This window comes from Sebastes umbrosus, chromosome 1, assembly GCF_015220745.1.
Source record: "Sebastes umbrosus isolate fSebUmb1 chromosome 1, fSebUmb1.pri, whole genome shotgun sequence".
In the NCBI taxonomy this organism is placed as follows: Eukaryota; Metazoa; Chordata; class Actinopteri; order Perciformes; family Sebastidae; genus Sebastes; species Sebastes umbrosus.
In genome coordinates, this window is record NC_051269.1 from 15177502 (window position 1) to 15194801 (window position 17300).

Genomic DNA, 17300 nt, shown 5'->3' on the forward strand with positions numbered 1-17300 from the left:
TGCCAATATTAACCTCTATTTTCTTTTACCCCTCCTGTTGACGGCTACAGTCTCTCCTTTCAATGCTCCAAGAACAAGAAATTCCAATCTGGGCTTTTGCTCAGTATTCTGATCACACACCTCTCTCCTCCAGTAATACAAGTCTACTTTAAAATTCATAACTACATTTGGAAAGAATAAAAGGGTGCCCTGATGGAATATTTCCAAGGAGCTTACTTGAGCGAAAATACAATTCGCTTTGGCATATTTAATAACCCTAACCTGGTCTTTAAGACATACAGTAGTAATAACAATATTTAAAAAAAAAAAAAATATTGGGTGACTGAAAAAAGCAATGCCTTAGCATGAAATGAGCACCTATAATTCCCGCCTCTAGGAGTTGGATGAGGGAACGATAGAGAGAGAGAATGAAAGAAAAATGAAGGAGACAAGAGATGGAGAGAAGCCTCGTCAAAGTTAGAAAGAGTCAGCTCAGCTCAACTCTCATTTTCTGCCTTTCTCTCCCTCTCTTCTTCTGCCCGGGAGGCGGTTTGAATTGAATCAAACAACCCAGATTGATTAAGCTCGGATGAATGACTTTCCAATGACACAGGACTCAGCTTTAGCCTCACCCCCCTCCTGTCCCCTCTGTACATATTTGACATGGTTATTGAGGAGTTGATGTGAAAGTGATTGCGTAGTTTGTTTCCTTTTTGGGTTCTGTGCAAGGTTGGAACGTTCTACCTAGACCAAACGTTGTCGTTGTTGTCGCCATTGTTCGGGTTCCTTGACAGTCCCCGTTTGATTCCTGTTGAATCCCGCTTTGATTCGAATGCCTCTCAGGAAGAGCAGCACAATGAACGAGTGTGAGAAAATAGATAACATGCTCCTCCAATTGGAATATGAATTGCTCAGCTCGAGCCTTAGTATTAATCTCTTGCCCTCTTTCCTCTCTCTAGTCCTTTTGTGTTAAGAGGGAGAAAAAAAGAGACGGAGAGAGAGAGAGAGAAAACAAGAAATAGAGTATTGAATATTGTGGGATGTCCTGTTCTGAATTAGGTCAGGACCAATCAAAGCTTAAATGCTCTCTCTCTCTCTCTCTCTCTCTCTCTCTCTCTCTCTCTCTCTCTCTCTCTGTCTCTCTGTCTCTCCCCCCTCTCTTTGTGATTCCTCTGTATGGAGAGACAGAGACCCCTACTGTTTCTGACAGGACATTAAAACCAGTCAGACCTCTCCTCCCTCAATAATCTACTGCCATCTGTCTGCTGTCATACACACTGCACAATATCATGGAACCAGGGGCCACAATACAGCTTGCTGCTGCTGCATGTACGTGTAGTATACATACAGCCATGAAATATACAACCTGTGTGTAGAAATGACACAATTGTACATAGGCTATACTCCTCTTCTTCTCTTCTAGTTGCAGTAGTGGAAGAAGGATTTAGATCCTTATACGTAAGCTGCCAAGACAGCAGCTATAAGACAGTTGTTAGAAAGATAGAAACCCCTTGCAGAGTTTATATATTAAACAGCAGGCTTCCTATTGTTACAGTCTTTTAGTTTTTAGAAATAACGATTGCTTTTATAAATGTTCTTACATTTGAAATTTTGTCATAAAGCATATCTAACACTGAGAATTAGACATCGGATGGGACTGGTACCTGACCTATATTGCTCATTTTGCTTTCACAGAACTGCTGGCTCTTTTCTACATGTTGTATGGGAATGTCCAGGGGTTTTTGATTTTTTGGGGGGAAAGTTATTAGTACACTTAAGGAAATAACGGGGTTACAATTACCAATGGATCTTGCATGCTGTACATCTTCTAAATGATGATTCTCATCTTTCCCTTACGGTCTGGCTGGCAGGCCTGACTGCAACTGAGAAGATGGTGGTCCATGGCGTTGGAAACCTCCTCATGATATTTCAAGTATTCACCGGCTTCGGAGCTTTTTGGACATTTCTTACCTGTCAGCAGGAGTCAATGATGCACGACCAAACCTATTTTAACGTGGACAAACTTGATATCTATCTTAAAAGATCTTCTGTCTAAATAAGGATGCTCTGGCTGTGAAGGTATCACTATCCCTGTGGTGGAGGGTTGGAGAGAGGGGTATAGGTGGGGGTTGAGGGTTTGCTGGGTTAAATGATCAAAATGTAGTCGGCAACCTTTTGCCTCCTTTCTTCTGTAATTTATTGGTGTCGCAATAATGGAAAAATAAGTGGAAAATGATCTTACAGAACAAGGCAAGAGCTGCTAATAAACCCTATATGTCACATGTAACTGAAAGATATAAATCACTATAAGTTACTGTCAAGTTTCTATGAACTGCAAAGCATCAAAGGGTTGGACTGGGTGAATTGTATGTTTTGTTTGTTTGTTGTTGTTGTTGTTTTTTTCATTTGTTTTCCTGTATTTTTTTTTCCTGCAATTACCAGTTTGACAGTTGTATTAAAACACGTTTGTGCTGTAAAAAATTATACAAATTTGGTCACAAAAAGCTGACGTGAGTAAAAGTAAAAACATAGCACTGTAAAAATACAAAGTCATGCATTTAAATTGTTATGGAAATAAAAGTACTTGTGTATTATCAGAAAAAAACTAGCCTGCTAAACAGGACATCCCCTGTCAGTGTTGTACAATATTAAATTTTGTACTATTGTATCGCTATTGTTAATACATATACTGTATGTGAAAGCAGCATTTTATAGTGTAGCTGGTCGAGGTGGAGCTAATTTGAACTACTGTAGCCTATACACTGTTGGTTAGTTTAATCAATGGAAATTCACATGTTAAGGTCATCAAATGTTGCAACAGCAAAGTAATTATTTACTAGACTATAAATGCCAAATAAATGTAATAGAGTAAAATGTAATGGAGTAAAACAAACAATATTTGTCTCTAAAATGTATTGAAGTAGAAGTCTGAAATAGCATCAAATGGATGCTTTGGAGTCTGGCAAAAATATATTGAACTATTCAAGTTTTATGAGATTTAAATGTTCTGTCTTTTGATAAGAAAGCCTGCTGATCTGTATACAGTGAGATGATTCAGTACATGTACAATACTCAGGACAAGATGCACAGCTTTCATAATGACGACGATGATAATAGTGATTATATGTTGACAACTGTGATGATGGCTTTACAAAGGAAGTGATGGAGACAGTGAACACAATAAGCACTAGTAGCTGTACTGGTGACTCTGATCAACACCTCTACCAATAGTTGTTGTTCATTTAGCAAAAGTGTTGCTGCACTTGATGAATCTCTAATTGAGACTAATAAAGTGTCAAAATGACGCCAAATGGACACGCTGGGTCTGTGCCATCTTAGAATGCTTCCTGGGCAATTATTTAAGGAGGACACTTTAATTTTTGTCATTTAAAAAAGACATAATCCACTTTGATTCCTCGCCTTTTAAATAAAGACTGTCTCATCATTGTCTAATTTATTAGTCTTACGAGGGGCTTGACACAGTACAAATGAAAAGAGAACTTGTAAAAATGTCAGATTGTAATTTGTTAAACTTTTAAAAAATACTGAGCGTGGAGCCTCACGCAGGACTATTTTTACCAAAGCCGTAAAGCATTTAGGACATTAAACTTGTCATTAGTCCGGAATAGGAACACAGAGAGAGAGAGAGAGAGAGAGAGAGAGAGAGAGAGCGCAAAGCCACAGTTATGGAAACATTTTATTGACTACATGCAGGAGCTGGAGTGCAATAATAATCAGGTTTATTTGATTGTAGTGCAGCGAACACGATGAATGTACTTCTTGTAGTACTCAATTATGTTTGGTTTATTTACTCCTCACATTGGTTACAGTTAGATCATATCAGATGTTGGCCCATTTTAGCCCATTTCTATTTATGCCAACCATATGTGTGTATGTTTTCTGCATTTGTGAATGCTTTCCTCTATCTTCCAAAGAACAATAGCTTTCCAATGTTATCACGGTGGTAAGGAAAAATATATTTTAAAGCTGCAGTGGGTAGAAATATGATTAAAAAAAAGTTATTTTTATAAAACGTTCACTATATCCTGACAGTAGTGCATGAGACATTTGAAAAAAATCATGTGCCTCTGTGTCCTCCAGTGCTCCTAATGTCATCTGCAAGATTTCACAGACCGGAGGAAGACAAGCAATCAGAGCCGAGCTGGAGCTTTGCTATCTCTGAGCAACTGTCAATCACTCGCGAACTCCGATCAAACGGTCAAACTAGGCAGCGCTGATCAAATATGAATCAATATTCTGTTACTGTAATGCCTATTTCTCGCCTCAAATGTTTTCAGAAACATCTTGTAGTGTACTGTTTAGCTGTAAAATGAGAAAGTTTGTCACTCGGCAGCCATGTTGAGATCAGCTGAGGAAATACCAAGCACCGCCCACCAGCTGGAGCACAGCCAATAGGAACGCTCTCTCTCTGAAATGACCTGTGATTGGCCAAAGTCTTCCGTTACGGGCTAGTTTTTTTTAAAGCCTGAAAACAGAGCCATGAGGAGGTGCAGAAGTCTAGTTATCTCTCAGAGCACTTGAATTACAATATGCTGAAAGGTTATTATGGATTTTTCGCCCAATGATGCCTACAACATACTGCCTACTGCAGGTTTAAGTGGAGACATTCGTCACAGTTGCTAAAAATGCCTTATTTTAGGCTGATAATGCAGCTGGGGGATTGATCTGGAATGTCTGCTCTGCATTATCATGCTTCAAAATTTGTATTTGACAATAAAATCTGGGCTAAAAACATCACAAACCAAAACAAAACAGTATGCTCCTTTAAACAGGAGCATATGTTGATCAGCCTGGACTTGTCTCATCTCCAGTCTTTTCATTCTTTCATGTCTACATTTACACAATATCCCTTGTTATTGTGGAAATTCAAACAAAGACCATAACGCCCGATTGGCAAATGTGTTACAGCGATCTCATTTAGAGTCAATATTCCCTCTCTTTGTGTGTAACAGTGTTTGCTCTCCAGGCTTCAAACACAAAGGGAGGGATTGCAGAGTGCATTCTATCCAGTGCAACATTTTCTCTTAGCCCCTTTCCCTTACTAACATCATATTTTCTGACAATCCTCTCCCCCCTTCCTCTCCCTCCTAAGTGCCCTTCCATTTTTGTTAATCAAAATATATTCACACAATCTCCTCCCTCCTCTCCAGCGGATCTGAGAGGCTGATTGGCAATTTCAGCAGCGAAACCATAGTTCAGGTGGGGGTGGTGGGGGGGAAGAGATGGACGGAGCCAATCTGAGAGCTCCCTGCCGTTACCATGGTAACCTCCTCAACAAGAGGAGCGGGGGGCTGAAAGGGGAGAGAAGATATGATCAAATGTGAACACTCTATTCTGATTTGAATGGCTGATATACAAGTCACAGTTTGTTATTGCTAGACTCTCCCGCTTCCATTTGTTGTTATGCACACGTGTGTTTAAAAAGCATATGCACACACACACACACACACACACACACTTTACAAACAGCATCTGCGCTTCGCTGATAACACGACAGTAAAAGCATATAAGAGGGGACTGTTTGCTTGCTCCGTTTACAATGGCTAGCAGCAGGCCTAACTGTCTCCATCACACTCCCCGCTGATTTAAGCATCTCATCATCATCTTCTTCTTTGCTCTTCCCATTCTACACATCTGTCTGGACTTAATAAAACTGTCAGACCACCAACTGGGACTGTTAAATAAAGACTGCGTGAAGGCTAGATCTGCTGTCTGAAGCCGCTCAGTGGAACGGATCGTTAAAGACCATGAGATATGACATTAAAAACTTGCAGATGGATATGGAAAGTGCATTAGGACTGACTTGTAAGGACTTTACAAGACTGTTTGAGAGAGAGCTATTAGAGCAGGGAGATAGATGGATAGGTGGGTAGACAGACATTTTTATTCATTCCTAGTCAGGATCACAATAGCTAATTTCACTCCTAATGCATGTCTCCGTTTCCATTTTGAGAATCATCAAGCAATTAAGAAGATAAAGAAGTAGAAATGTGATTTGAGAGTGTTTGTGCTTGATTGACAGGTGTCAACTCCGCCAAGACTTCATCCTCTTTGACCAAATTTGGGTTTTCTTTGATGATGGCGGGCACTAAATCCAAATTAAGCTTCAAATGAATCCTTCAGGATACAGTGGCTGATGCAACCAACACAATACTATGCATGTTTCTGTGCATGGTTTCACACCAAAGGCTTTTAAAGCTGATTTAATAGATTTTTTTTTTTGGCCATGGGGCATTGCAGGACAAGCTGAAAACACAACACTGACCTTGTTGTGGCTCACATGTTAGCAAACATATCAAACAGACACAGAATGTTAGGCATTGGCTTGGAGTCCTTTTAGCTCTGTTTTTGGTCTCTACCACCTCCTAAGGGAAAATCTGTCTCTTAAACTTGCCAAATGCTCCACCAGCTAGTCCTTTACTTTGTCTGTCTGCCGTTTTGGTACTGGGCAGGTAGCGTACAATGGGTTTAGTACATAGACTGTATAAATATGGACGTAGTCTCCGTGACGCCACCCATAGGTTTCTGAAAAGCTGTTGTGAAGCTTAAAGTGGGTGGCTCCCAGACTTTGAAGCAAATTTTACATAGTGGCCAAACAGTGGAATTACAACTTTCGGGTCCATCACGTGATGCCATTGGGCCCATAATAGCCCTTATTTAAATTATTAGGTCCTAAAAGTTGTAAAATGCACTAATAGCCGAATCCAGAGTTATTTTCCTTCGTCCTTTCATGCTAATGACCAGGAGACCAAGGCTGAACTGAGGGCTGGGAGGCGGGGTTAAAGAAAACGCCACAGCGCTTCCTCTATGGGCCCAATGGATGCGGAAGATTGCCAGAAGATCCGGGTGATTTTATGGAATTTTATACTCACAAGTCAAGTTTTTTTTTGTTTCATGCACTGCTGAGCAACTTTCATAGTAATGAACGGGGCCCTGCCACCGACACTGTATCCAGGTCTCTTTATACATCCATGGTGGCTCTGGCCATCGCCAACTTGCCAGTGGCGACAGAGCCGAACTCCCGGCTAATCCAAAAATGGGCAAAGAGGTGGATCGTCGGTGGAGCGGAGGCAGGATGGGGTGATGCAGACAGCTAGCAGTTAAGCGACCTGGTACGGCATCCACCTGTCACTCAAAACGGCAACACCCTCGATTATGCCTTACTTTAAGCATTGATATAATGTAAATGGGTGAGTTGTATACATTCCCTGTACAGTTGTCAAAAACTGCTATATTAGCTATAGAGACCAAAACTGTGTTTTTGTATCAGACTGTAAACATGTTTATTTCTGCAGTAAAGCTGGGCATTTTAACATGGGGGGTCTATGGGGACTGACTCGTTTTTTGAGTCAGCCTCAAGTGGCCATTTGAGAAACCCCAGTTCTTGGCACTTCCGCGTTGGCTTCATTTCTCAGCATCAGAGGTTGTCGCTTGGTTGTAAAGAGGTTCATGAGAGCAGTGAGAATGAACCAAAACAGTAAAGTGTCAGCCTGGAAAACAAAAACAAAAAGCTGAAAGATGCTAAAATGCTTTATGGAGCATTTATTTGATCCTTTGGTAATATAAAGATATTTATCAGTGCAACTTTAACTGGTAAGCTATCAATCTGTGAACCAGATTGAAATTCAATATGATTTTCAGTTTCATATTTAAACTACGCTGCAGAAGAAAAATAATCAAGTGTAGATAGTCTGTTTTCAATTGAGCCTCGGTCTTCAGGGAAGCAAACGAGAAAAAAATAAAATAATCAAGAGTGACATTAATATGTTATCAATAAAGCACATGCAACGTAAACAATAAAAGTTAACAAAGTTTATTACATGTTTATATACAAACAACCCTGCAAGGCACACCTTTGTTTAAATAAGAATATACAATACATTTTATTCTTGAAAGCAAACAGGTTTTAGTTTTGAAATATATATTAATACAAGTCTGTTTAGTGTTGGACACAGAGAGAAGGCCCCAAGTTGTGGATGTTCAGTCGACACAAATGATGAAAGAAAAAAAACAAAAACTTTATGGTGTAAACAACTCAACATCTTTTATATGGTAAATTAACATCTTTAAATGTTGGACAAATTGTGTAGAAAATGGTGCTTTCTAATGAAGACCGTTTGTCCTCTCATGATTAAATTGTGAAAAACACTGTATTATAAAATCAGTTTAAACTTGAAAACTTAACCACACAGGAGAAGAAGCTCAGCTGGACTGGAAACTCTTTCAGCCAACTGTTTGTCATCCATCAATACATGATTACGGAACAGCCTTTGTCGGTAGGACTCCAAAAACACAAGAGCTCTTATTTTGTACTTGATATTAAATGAAACTGCTGAGGCCATCTAGATTCAAGGAAGGTGTCTGTTTTCGTTGGGAAAAAAAAAAGTTTTTATCTAATTTATTGGTTAAGCTAAAACACAAATTACAAAAAAAAGCCTCTTATAATATACTCTGTTAGTCATTTCTCTTTGTTAGGCTCGTGGATGAGCACGCTTAAAACAGAAGAAGAGAGACGGAGAGGAAATTATAATAAGAAGTTGCTCAGCTGCTATGAAAAAAATATATTTGATTTGGCATTTGTCTTCAACAAAAAGTAGCTTTTTCATGAAAATCCAGGGTAAAGGCAACTTAAGCATCCACATAAAAAGCATATAGTTATAGTTGTCTGACTATTGATCATGTAGTGATCAGTCATGTCATTCTGTCACTCCACTGAAGCTGCCTTTATATAAAAAAAACATGTTTGTCCAACATCAATCAGGACATTTGTGAAATAACTTTTGTTATGACTGCTCACAGCGCATAAAGCAACGATTGAAAGATGAAAGGATGCTCGTGACAAAGGCCTGCCGTGACTCATGAAACAAAACAAAACTGAACAATGGGGCAAAAAAACAGAAAAATGTCTGGGACTTCAAGCTTAGAGACATTAAGATGCAGGCTGTCATTTCACACAGTTTGCCATCGTAAAGTGTGATGACCCACCGTTAACAGATTTGACACGTCAGATCGTCTAAATGGCTGCTGACTTACGCCGTCTGTAAAAACCTCTCTTTACCTTGCAACTAAAAGTTCAACAAAAGGTCCATCAATGTCGCAGTTTTCTCTTCATTCTCCTAGAAAGACCAGCAGGTGCCTGACCAGAGAGAGACAATCTATTTTAGAGGCCCAGGAGGGCTGAAAAGAAGGGGGTTAGTCGGCATCTTTTCCCGGGACCACATCCTCTGGTGTTTCAGAGGCTTCTGGCTGCTGTGTGTTTTATTGAATATTCCTATCGTTGATGTTCTGGATGGTCGGCCATTATCATGCCAGGAGGCCGAGTCGCTTGACCTTAGCAGACAGGAAAGAGTGGATGATGAAGACTATGGTCTTGGGGCAAGAGTGGAGGTCCAGTTGCTGAAAGAAGAGACAGAGTTTGGAGAGCAGGAAATGTGGAAGAGAAAAGAAAGTTCAATCATTTAATGATCAACATCTTTGCATGTTGCAAGATTATATTTTTGGCTGGACTGCAGCAAACGCAAAAGTCTGTCACTGACTGAGTGAGTGACTGAGTGATGAAGTTACACGATTGGTCGGCCGAGTGTTGGAGTTTCCTCATTGGCCGTTGCTCTTTCAAAATGAAAAGGTGGGGAACAGTCCTTTATGCAAATGAGCCCGTCCAGCGCGACACGTCCGGCTCACAAAACTTGGACCAAGCTGTCAAACTAGGTGATCTAGTTCTAAAATGAAACAAGAATCAGCCGTGGCATCGCCTATTTCTCACTTAATATGTTTTCAGAAGTAGATTTTGGTGGATTGTTTGGATGGAATAACAGAAAGATTAAGAGCAGGCCGCCATGTTGTTTCTTGTTTGAAACGGTGAGCAGAAAGCCAGGGACCAATCAGGTGCATTCCACGAGCGGGTACGTCACCGCTTGAACGCCCAGGTGAGTGGAGCAGCGCGTCCCCTAGTGTCCTGGTGGACATGTACCGCTTGATTTAACATTATAGATATGACCACTGACTATTTGCATAACAGTTTAGCCACAAATTCACAGACTGACCATACACGGTCCAGCCATACACTCAGTTTTGACAGTTTTGTGATAGCGCTTTTAAAAGGTACAGTGTGAAGAATCTGGCAGTATCTAGCGGTGAGGTTGCAGATTGCAACCAACTGAAACTTCTCCCGTGTGCCAAGCGTGTAGGAGAACTATAGTGGCTGACGCAAAAACGTGAAAGTGCGAATGGCCCTATCTAGAGCCAGTGTTTGGTTTGCCTGTTCTGGGCTACTGAAGAAACATGGCGACCAGCTCCATATAGAGGACCCGCTCCCTATGTAGATATAAACGGCTCATTCTAAGGTTATAAAAACACAACCATTCTTATTTTCAGGTGATTATACACTAAAGAAAACATATTACATTTCTGCCAATAGAGCCCCTAAAACACTACACACTGTTCCTTTAAGTTAAGACATTGTCCTTTAATGTGGTTATAGATTATCTCACCATACTGTCATGTTTGATAACAACAATTAAAGCTAACTTTTTCATATTCAATATAACAGCTCAAATTCATGGTGGCTTTATAATGATATTAAAAATGCTAATGGGAAAAAGGATTCTTACAATATCGGCCTCCGGGCCTCCAAAGTCGAGGAACATCATGCGAACTCCATCATCTGAGGACATTCTTAGGCGCTCGAAGGGCTGCTGAAGTAGAATACTTTTCCTGACACCCATCTCTTCTGTGAATAGTGTGAAACCCTCGTCAATGTGCACTCCCAGGGTACACTCCTTCCCGTTCCAACTACAGGCTGCCAGGGGAGAGAAGAAAAACATGGCTTACACAGAGGCGGACAAAAGGGAAGGTAATGTAATGGTTTTACAGCACACAGCTGAAGTTGTTGTCAAATAAATCTGGATTTATATTACATATTTCTCTCATTTTGTTGTGGGCTCAGTGTTACGGTGTTGATACAGAGCCCAGAATTCTTGGCTGTATCCTATGAATGTGACACTGAAAGGATAACAGTGAGATTCAAATAATGGTTATTGTTCAGTGGAGATAATAGGTCTTAGTTAAACGGAACACTTGTCCTAATTCTGATGCTAAAATAAGACCATTTTAGGTTTTTAGGCTGGAAGTTTTTGCACCACTTCATGCTACCAGCAGAGGGCGATGTAACCACATTACTCCACTGCACCGACCTGGTGCCTGTCTCACAGAGTAGGATTACCAAGTTTCCAGTAGAAACTTTGATGACTAATATACAGAATCTGGATCATGGAAATGAAAAGAGCTGCATTCAGTGCAGACATGGGCTTACTGTATAATACACCGTATATACAGCTGTACTTGAAATGGGCTTTTAGAAAGGAAAGCTTTTGGTAATAGATGAAGAGCTTGAGAGGAGACAAAGCATGTTTTGTTTCAAGTATGTTATAAACATGCAGCCAAAAGAGATTGAGGACATTTTTGTTAAAGACTACAGTCCCTAAATCATTGTGCTATAGAAACAATAAATGCTAACTCCTAATCCTGCTTTGTGAGACGGGTCTCTATTATGTAGTGAGATGTTTGTGTGTCTCTGTTAAATAGAAACCATGGCCAAGCAGTGATTGTTTGCATTAAATAGATTTGAGGCATCATCAAATATATGATTGAGCAGTTTGATTGATATAAATCAGCGTTTTTGATGGTCAGCAGATCAGAATTGAAAATATAGGCATATTTTACTGCATGACATTCACATCTTGACTTGCATTAGTCAGTGCAAAAGACATGTCAATCACTTTTAGAGTGACAGCAGTGTTTTGTATGGAGTTGTGGTAGAAAGACTCCTCTTTTATTCGCTTTTTAGATCGATTGTCTCTTAAAGGATAGCAATTTTTGTTGATATAAAATAAAAGTGTGTAGAAGGGCTGCAACTAACGACAATTATTTTCATTGTCGATTAATTTCTCGATTGATCGATTAGTTGTTTGGTCTATAAAATGTCAAAAAATGGTGAAAAATATCGATCAGTGTTTCTCAAAGCCCAAGATGACGTCCACAAATGTCTTGCTTTGTCCACAACTCAAAGATATGCAGTGTGCTGTCATAGAAGACCAAAGAAACCAGAAAATATTCACATTTAAGGAGCTGGATATCAGAGAATTTTGACTTTTTTTTTTTTATTACTCAAGCAGATTAATAGATTATCAAAATAGTTGGCGATTAATTTAATAGCTGATACTCATCATAAACTAGCAGGCCTTCACTTTGACCTACTAATAGAGGCAGCCACTGCAACCTGAAGTAGCATAGCTGGCACATCAACACAATTCTTTCTTTTGGCATCATATTATAGACCTAATATGCCTCTCATCTTGTGGCATGTAACATTTAGTGAATTCATCAAAAGAACCCTGCAGTGCCATGAGAACAGGGCGACCCCAGTGGGAGTCAAACCTCGAACCTCGGTTGCGTCACTCAGAACAAAAATTTGAATTTTTCTGCTCGTAGGTGGAGGAGCTGTGTAGCGAGAATGAAGACAGAACTGGGGAGTCGAAAAACAAATCTCTGCATCCTTACCCGTGGTGACCTCCTTGATGAGCTCAGCGGCGTTATGGCAGCCCTCCACCAGCAGATGAGTCCAGGTGGACAGCTCCTTGGCAGAATCCACCCTGAACACATGGGTCTCCACGCCCTGCTTAGTGCCTGAACGCAGGCCAAACGAGAGGTCGGAGTCCAGGAGAGGAGAGCTTTTCCCTGGGCCGGAGTGGACCAGTCTAAAGAGGAGGGGAGAAAGTATGACAAAACGAGAGGGTAATTAAAGATTCATGGAAAAGGATTAGCCAGAAGAGCAAATGAAGGGGTATGCATGTTTATGCGTTACACAGAAAGTGGTACAGATGTAAAAAAAAAAAAAGTGAGAGTGCACAGGAGAGAAAGAAGGGAGGAAAAACACATGAGTCATAGGTTCTGGTTCCACTAATGTTTTCCAAATGAATGTGACATCATGAGGCAAAATGTCCAACAGTCCAGTTATGGAAAGAGTGAGCTTGTGCTCTCTAGACTGGGTCTGTACAGGGTGGAGGAAGTTTATTAAATGCCAAATGTGCTACGTGTGCTAAGCGTGTTAAGAAATATTGAGGTGTGTGTGTATATATGAAGGCATTTGTGTGTTTTGAACCTGGTAGCAATGAGCGGGTGACTCTTGGTGGGGCTGCTGAGGCTCTCTTTGCTTTCAGGCAAGGAGGGATAGAGGAGCAGGTCTCTGTCAGTCAACATGGCCAGTATTGGTTTCTCTGGACCCTGGGTCACCTGTACATTTGTAACAGAGTTAGAGAAATCATTTAAACTCATATGGTGCTTTACGGTTACCAGACATGGCACATTAATGACAGTAAGTCCCAGAGACATCAGTAGGTTGCAGTTATGAATAAAGGATGTTACGTGACCATAAATTAACTTAAGTTCACTCTACATGACTTTCACAAGTCGTCAGATCGCAGTACTGTTCACACTACACGACTTGCTGTCTTGTAATCGGGAGTCTTTATGTCGTTGTGGTTTTCACACTACATGACTGAGCGGCGACAGGGAGTCACACACACTACAAGATTTTTCACTGTGAGGAAACCCCGGTGAGGTCTCCAAACTACAATTTGTCACAAAAACATGCGAGAAATACACGGTAAAATGACGTGATACCATTCGCGATACACATTGCTGATGTTTTTGGCGGCACGTGCTTACAAAATAGCCTGCAACAACAACTTTGCTCCGTGTTGCAATCGCAACACATACAGTTCCCCTCGTCCCCCAGGTTTTCCCTCAACCCGTGTCTCACACTCTCATTGGTTGTAGCTTGTGGCTTTCCGATAGGTCCAGATATTTAGCATGTTAGGCATCTGGAACGTGTCTGCGAGGCATCGGCGAGCCTCTCGGCTTGCGTCTTTGAGCATCTTACACATGACGCCCGAGCACCGATGTGTGAGCGGCAAGCCAACACGGATTTGCCTCTGATCTGGGGCTTTTGTCGGGGAGCAGAAAATAAGGGCTAAAGTCGTGTAGTGTGAACTAGCTATTATGTGCTTCCTGTTGTTCTGTGTTGCTGCATGCACTTTAGGATTGGATTACACTTTATTATGTTAGAAAGTGTCTTTACCCCAGAAAGACATGTAAAATAGCACAAAATCATATAACATAGAAAAAAAACATGCTAAAAACAATATTACCAAACAAGTGCTAAATACTACAGTGCAGGTCTTGCAGTATGGACCATGCATATCTGCATTCTTGCATACCTGCTCCGTAATCCAACCCAGATGTTTGACCTCCGTGCCAAGTTGCATGCTCTTCATCTCCTCCTTCACTCGTGGTAAAAGGTTGGCAGCGCCGGCCTGGATGGCGTTGTACCAGGACTGAGCCATGGCTGGGTCTTTCGCCCGCAGGAACACGGAGTTCTTTCTGCTGAACGAAATCACCTCGAAATACCTAGCAGATGAGATGAGAGGAGGAGAGAGGGAAGCAAGCAGGGAGACAAAAAAACAAAAGGAGAAAAGGGGCAGTTAGAGAAATAAAAGACGAAAGCTTTAGGGTGAAAAAGAAAGTTTCAGATATTAACAAAGAGAATATGTGAAGGAGATGGGGTAAGAAGTCCCTTTTACAGTATTCTCTCTGAGCCAATTTGTTATTTCCAGGTTGAGATCCGTCAGATTAAGAAGAACGTATGAACTGAAAATCAAAAAATATGATGTAAAACTTCTAACAGCTGTGTGCTGTACCTGTTTTCTGTGTCCGGGGGGCACTGTTTCCGTGACACCTGGCACATCTTCAGCGGGATGCTGCGGGGCTCCTTCACCTCGGCAGGTGAGAGTTCAGAGCCCCTCTGAGGCGTGGAGGGGGGAGAGTCCCAGGGGAGGGCTGCCCCAGGGGACCCCGAGTTTTTAAAGAAGGCCGACATCTCCTTGATGTACTTCACTGAGGCAGAGCGAGAGCGTGAGAGAGAGAATTAGATAAAGCGGGACAGGCAGAAGATGTACAAGAGGACAGAGGAGGGAGAGAAAAAAGGAATTTGGGATGTGAATATGGAGCCTCCAGGTTCGGAGATGAGTTGAAAGCTGGAGCAGCACTTAACAGCTTTAAAAAGAAACTCATCTGGAAAGAATTCTCTGCCACTTCAGATTTCTCAGCTTTTTACATTGTGCTTATCACGCTCTTTCAGGAAGAAAAAAAAAATATTCTTAACATGGCAAGTCTATGCTTCTATCCTAAAAGAGTAGACACACATATAGTATGATTTACTGGACTATATATATATATGTTTCTTTAATGTTGTATTTTTGTTGTATGTGGCTGATTCTGGCATGGGTGGGCCTGTGTTGGGCACCAGCTGGAGGCAGAGAGGGGATGTAGTTTCCTCCAGCTGTGTACTGACACTGTGTGGCAGGGCTGAGGTGTTGGGGAATGCAAATTCGAAATAGCTTAAGGTCATTTATAATGTAACTGAATTGTTAAAAAAAAACGTTTGACGTGTTTTGCATTTATGTGCTTTTATTTTATCTTGTGTTTTGTGTTTTATCACTGCACAACCAATAACCCTTTGGGGACAAATAGTGATTCATTGTAGAGCTGCAAAGATTTCCGCTATTGTCTGCCACATTATTTTCTCGCTGTTTTATCACAGCAGCCGACAGCCGTGTCTCCTTTTCACATATTATATGCTTAATTTCCTCGTAATCTTTCATTAGTAGATGTTTCTCACTGGGTTTAAAGTACGCGGAACGCATTTACTCCATTGCAGCGTCCGTAAATCTGTGATCGACCTCGTGGTCCATTGAGGAAAAGCAGTGAACGCGCATCTATCTGAATTACTTACACCTGGGTCAACCTAGTCGCCCCTCCTCAGCCTGGCTTGGCCTTCGTGAAATGCATCAGGCCAGGATGAACTGACTAGACTAGGTCAAGCCTTTCTCTCTTATCCTGGATTTCTTTATTCTGCTTTTGTGAAACAGGCCCCTGTTCCTTTATATAAGTATTTACAAAAGTGTTCTCAAAAACATCAAAGTATAGATACATATGAACATTTGAAATGGTTTCAATATTCATTTTCTACAATATTGAAAACAGGCACCAGCTGCCCTTTCTGCTCTCTCTTCTCTCCGACAACAAGTTGACACACACACACACACACACACACACACACACACACACACACCCACTGCTATTTATCTTTTAATAAAAAAACTAAAATGTTATGCCCTCAAAGTTGTGTCAATTTTCCCCCCGTGGTATAGAATATTGATATTTTTCAAAGTATTGCATTGAAGTTAGAAATACCAGTATTGTAACTAATTTGCAAGATCTTCATATTTATAAAACTGTTGCCTGACACTTCATATTTTGTTCCACCTTAAATGAACATATCCAATATCTAAGTGGCCCCTTATTAGAAAATTTAGACTGTAATTACTTTACAAATTATTCAAAATATGAGCCTTTTGTGTTGTTTTCCAATAACTACAATATTGCGGCACATAATTATTAGAATTATATTGTCTTTCTTTGGCACATCGCCCAGCTCTATTTTGCTCACATCTGTTTTTAAATGCACAGTTTTACCACTCACAAACCTACATACACCTACACACACAACCTTGCAAACACACACACATAGAAACACACACACACACACACACACACACATGGCCTCAGCTCCAGTCCAGTAGGCTGTGGTATGGGTTTGGCAGAAGTGGCCACTGCTGGAGTAAAAATAGCCCAGAGGACATGGCAAGGCATGAGGCTGAAGGCTGAAGGCAGCGCTCTGGTTTCACTGGGGAAGTATGAAGTGCTCTTCTTGCACAGTGCAAGAGGCATGTGGCCAGAGGGCAAGTAGAAGAGTCACAGCGCAGGACAACAGCGCAGAGAGAGAGAGAGGGAGAGGGGGGGGTCCCACCAATCCCAGAATAGAGCCCGGCAATCAGGCAGGCAGGCAGCCATACAGTTATTTAGTTAAAACATCACGCAGTACATCATATCCAGGACTGTGTAGTGGCTCCTTCCCTTTTATGGTGTTATTTCACTACAAATAGTGAGCACACTAGTAATTCAGATTCTTCTCTTCTATCAGGAGGTGACTCAGTGATTAAATAGAGGGTAAAGAATTATAGACAGGGGAAAAGTGTCAGGTTGTTTAAAAGGACACGACCGCTATGGATGTAAAGCTCACACGATTGGCATCCAGCCCGCGAGGAGAGGCATCGCTTGGAAGTTCTATACGACGAACAAGGCGAGAGATTGTTCACTTGTTATCTTGTCCTTGGCACGGT

At 41.1% G+C, this 17300-nt stretch overlaps 1 protein-coding gene across 1 annotated transcript in view; it reads right to left on the minus strand.

The window, feature by feature from the left end:
- Positions 1 to 7797: 7797 nt before the first annotated feature.
- snta1 (syntrophin, alpha 1) overlaps positions 7798 to 17300 on the minus strand; it is a 41663-nt gene continuing 32160 nt past the window's right edge. The window contains exons 3-8 of the mRNA XM_037774475.1: positions 14757 to 14952; positions 14277 to 14466; positions 13160 to 13290; positions 12559 to 12755; positions 10611 to 10798; positions 7798 to 9396 (exon numbers count right to left, since the gene is read on the minus strand). Of these exons, the coding sequence (XP_037630403.1) occupies positions 9304 to 9396; positions 10611 to 10798; positions 12559 to 12755; positions 13160 to 13290; positions 14277 to 14466; positions 14757 to 14952 (995 nt within the window). The 3' untranslated portion in view covers positions 7798 to 9303. The remainder of the gene's footprint in view (positions 9397 to 10610; positions 10799 to 12558; positions 12756 to 13159; positions 13291 to 14276; positions 14467 to 14756; positions 14953 to 17300) is intronic.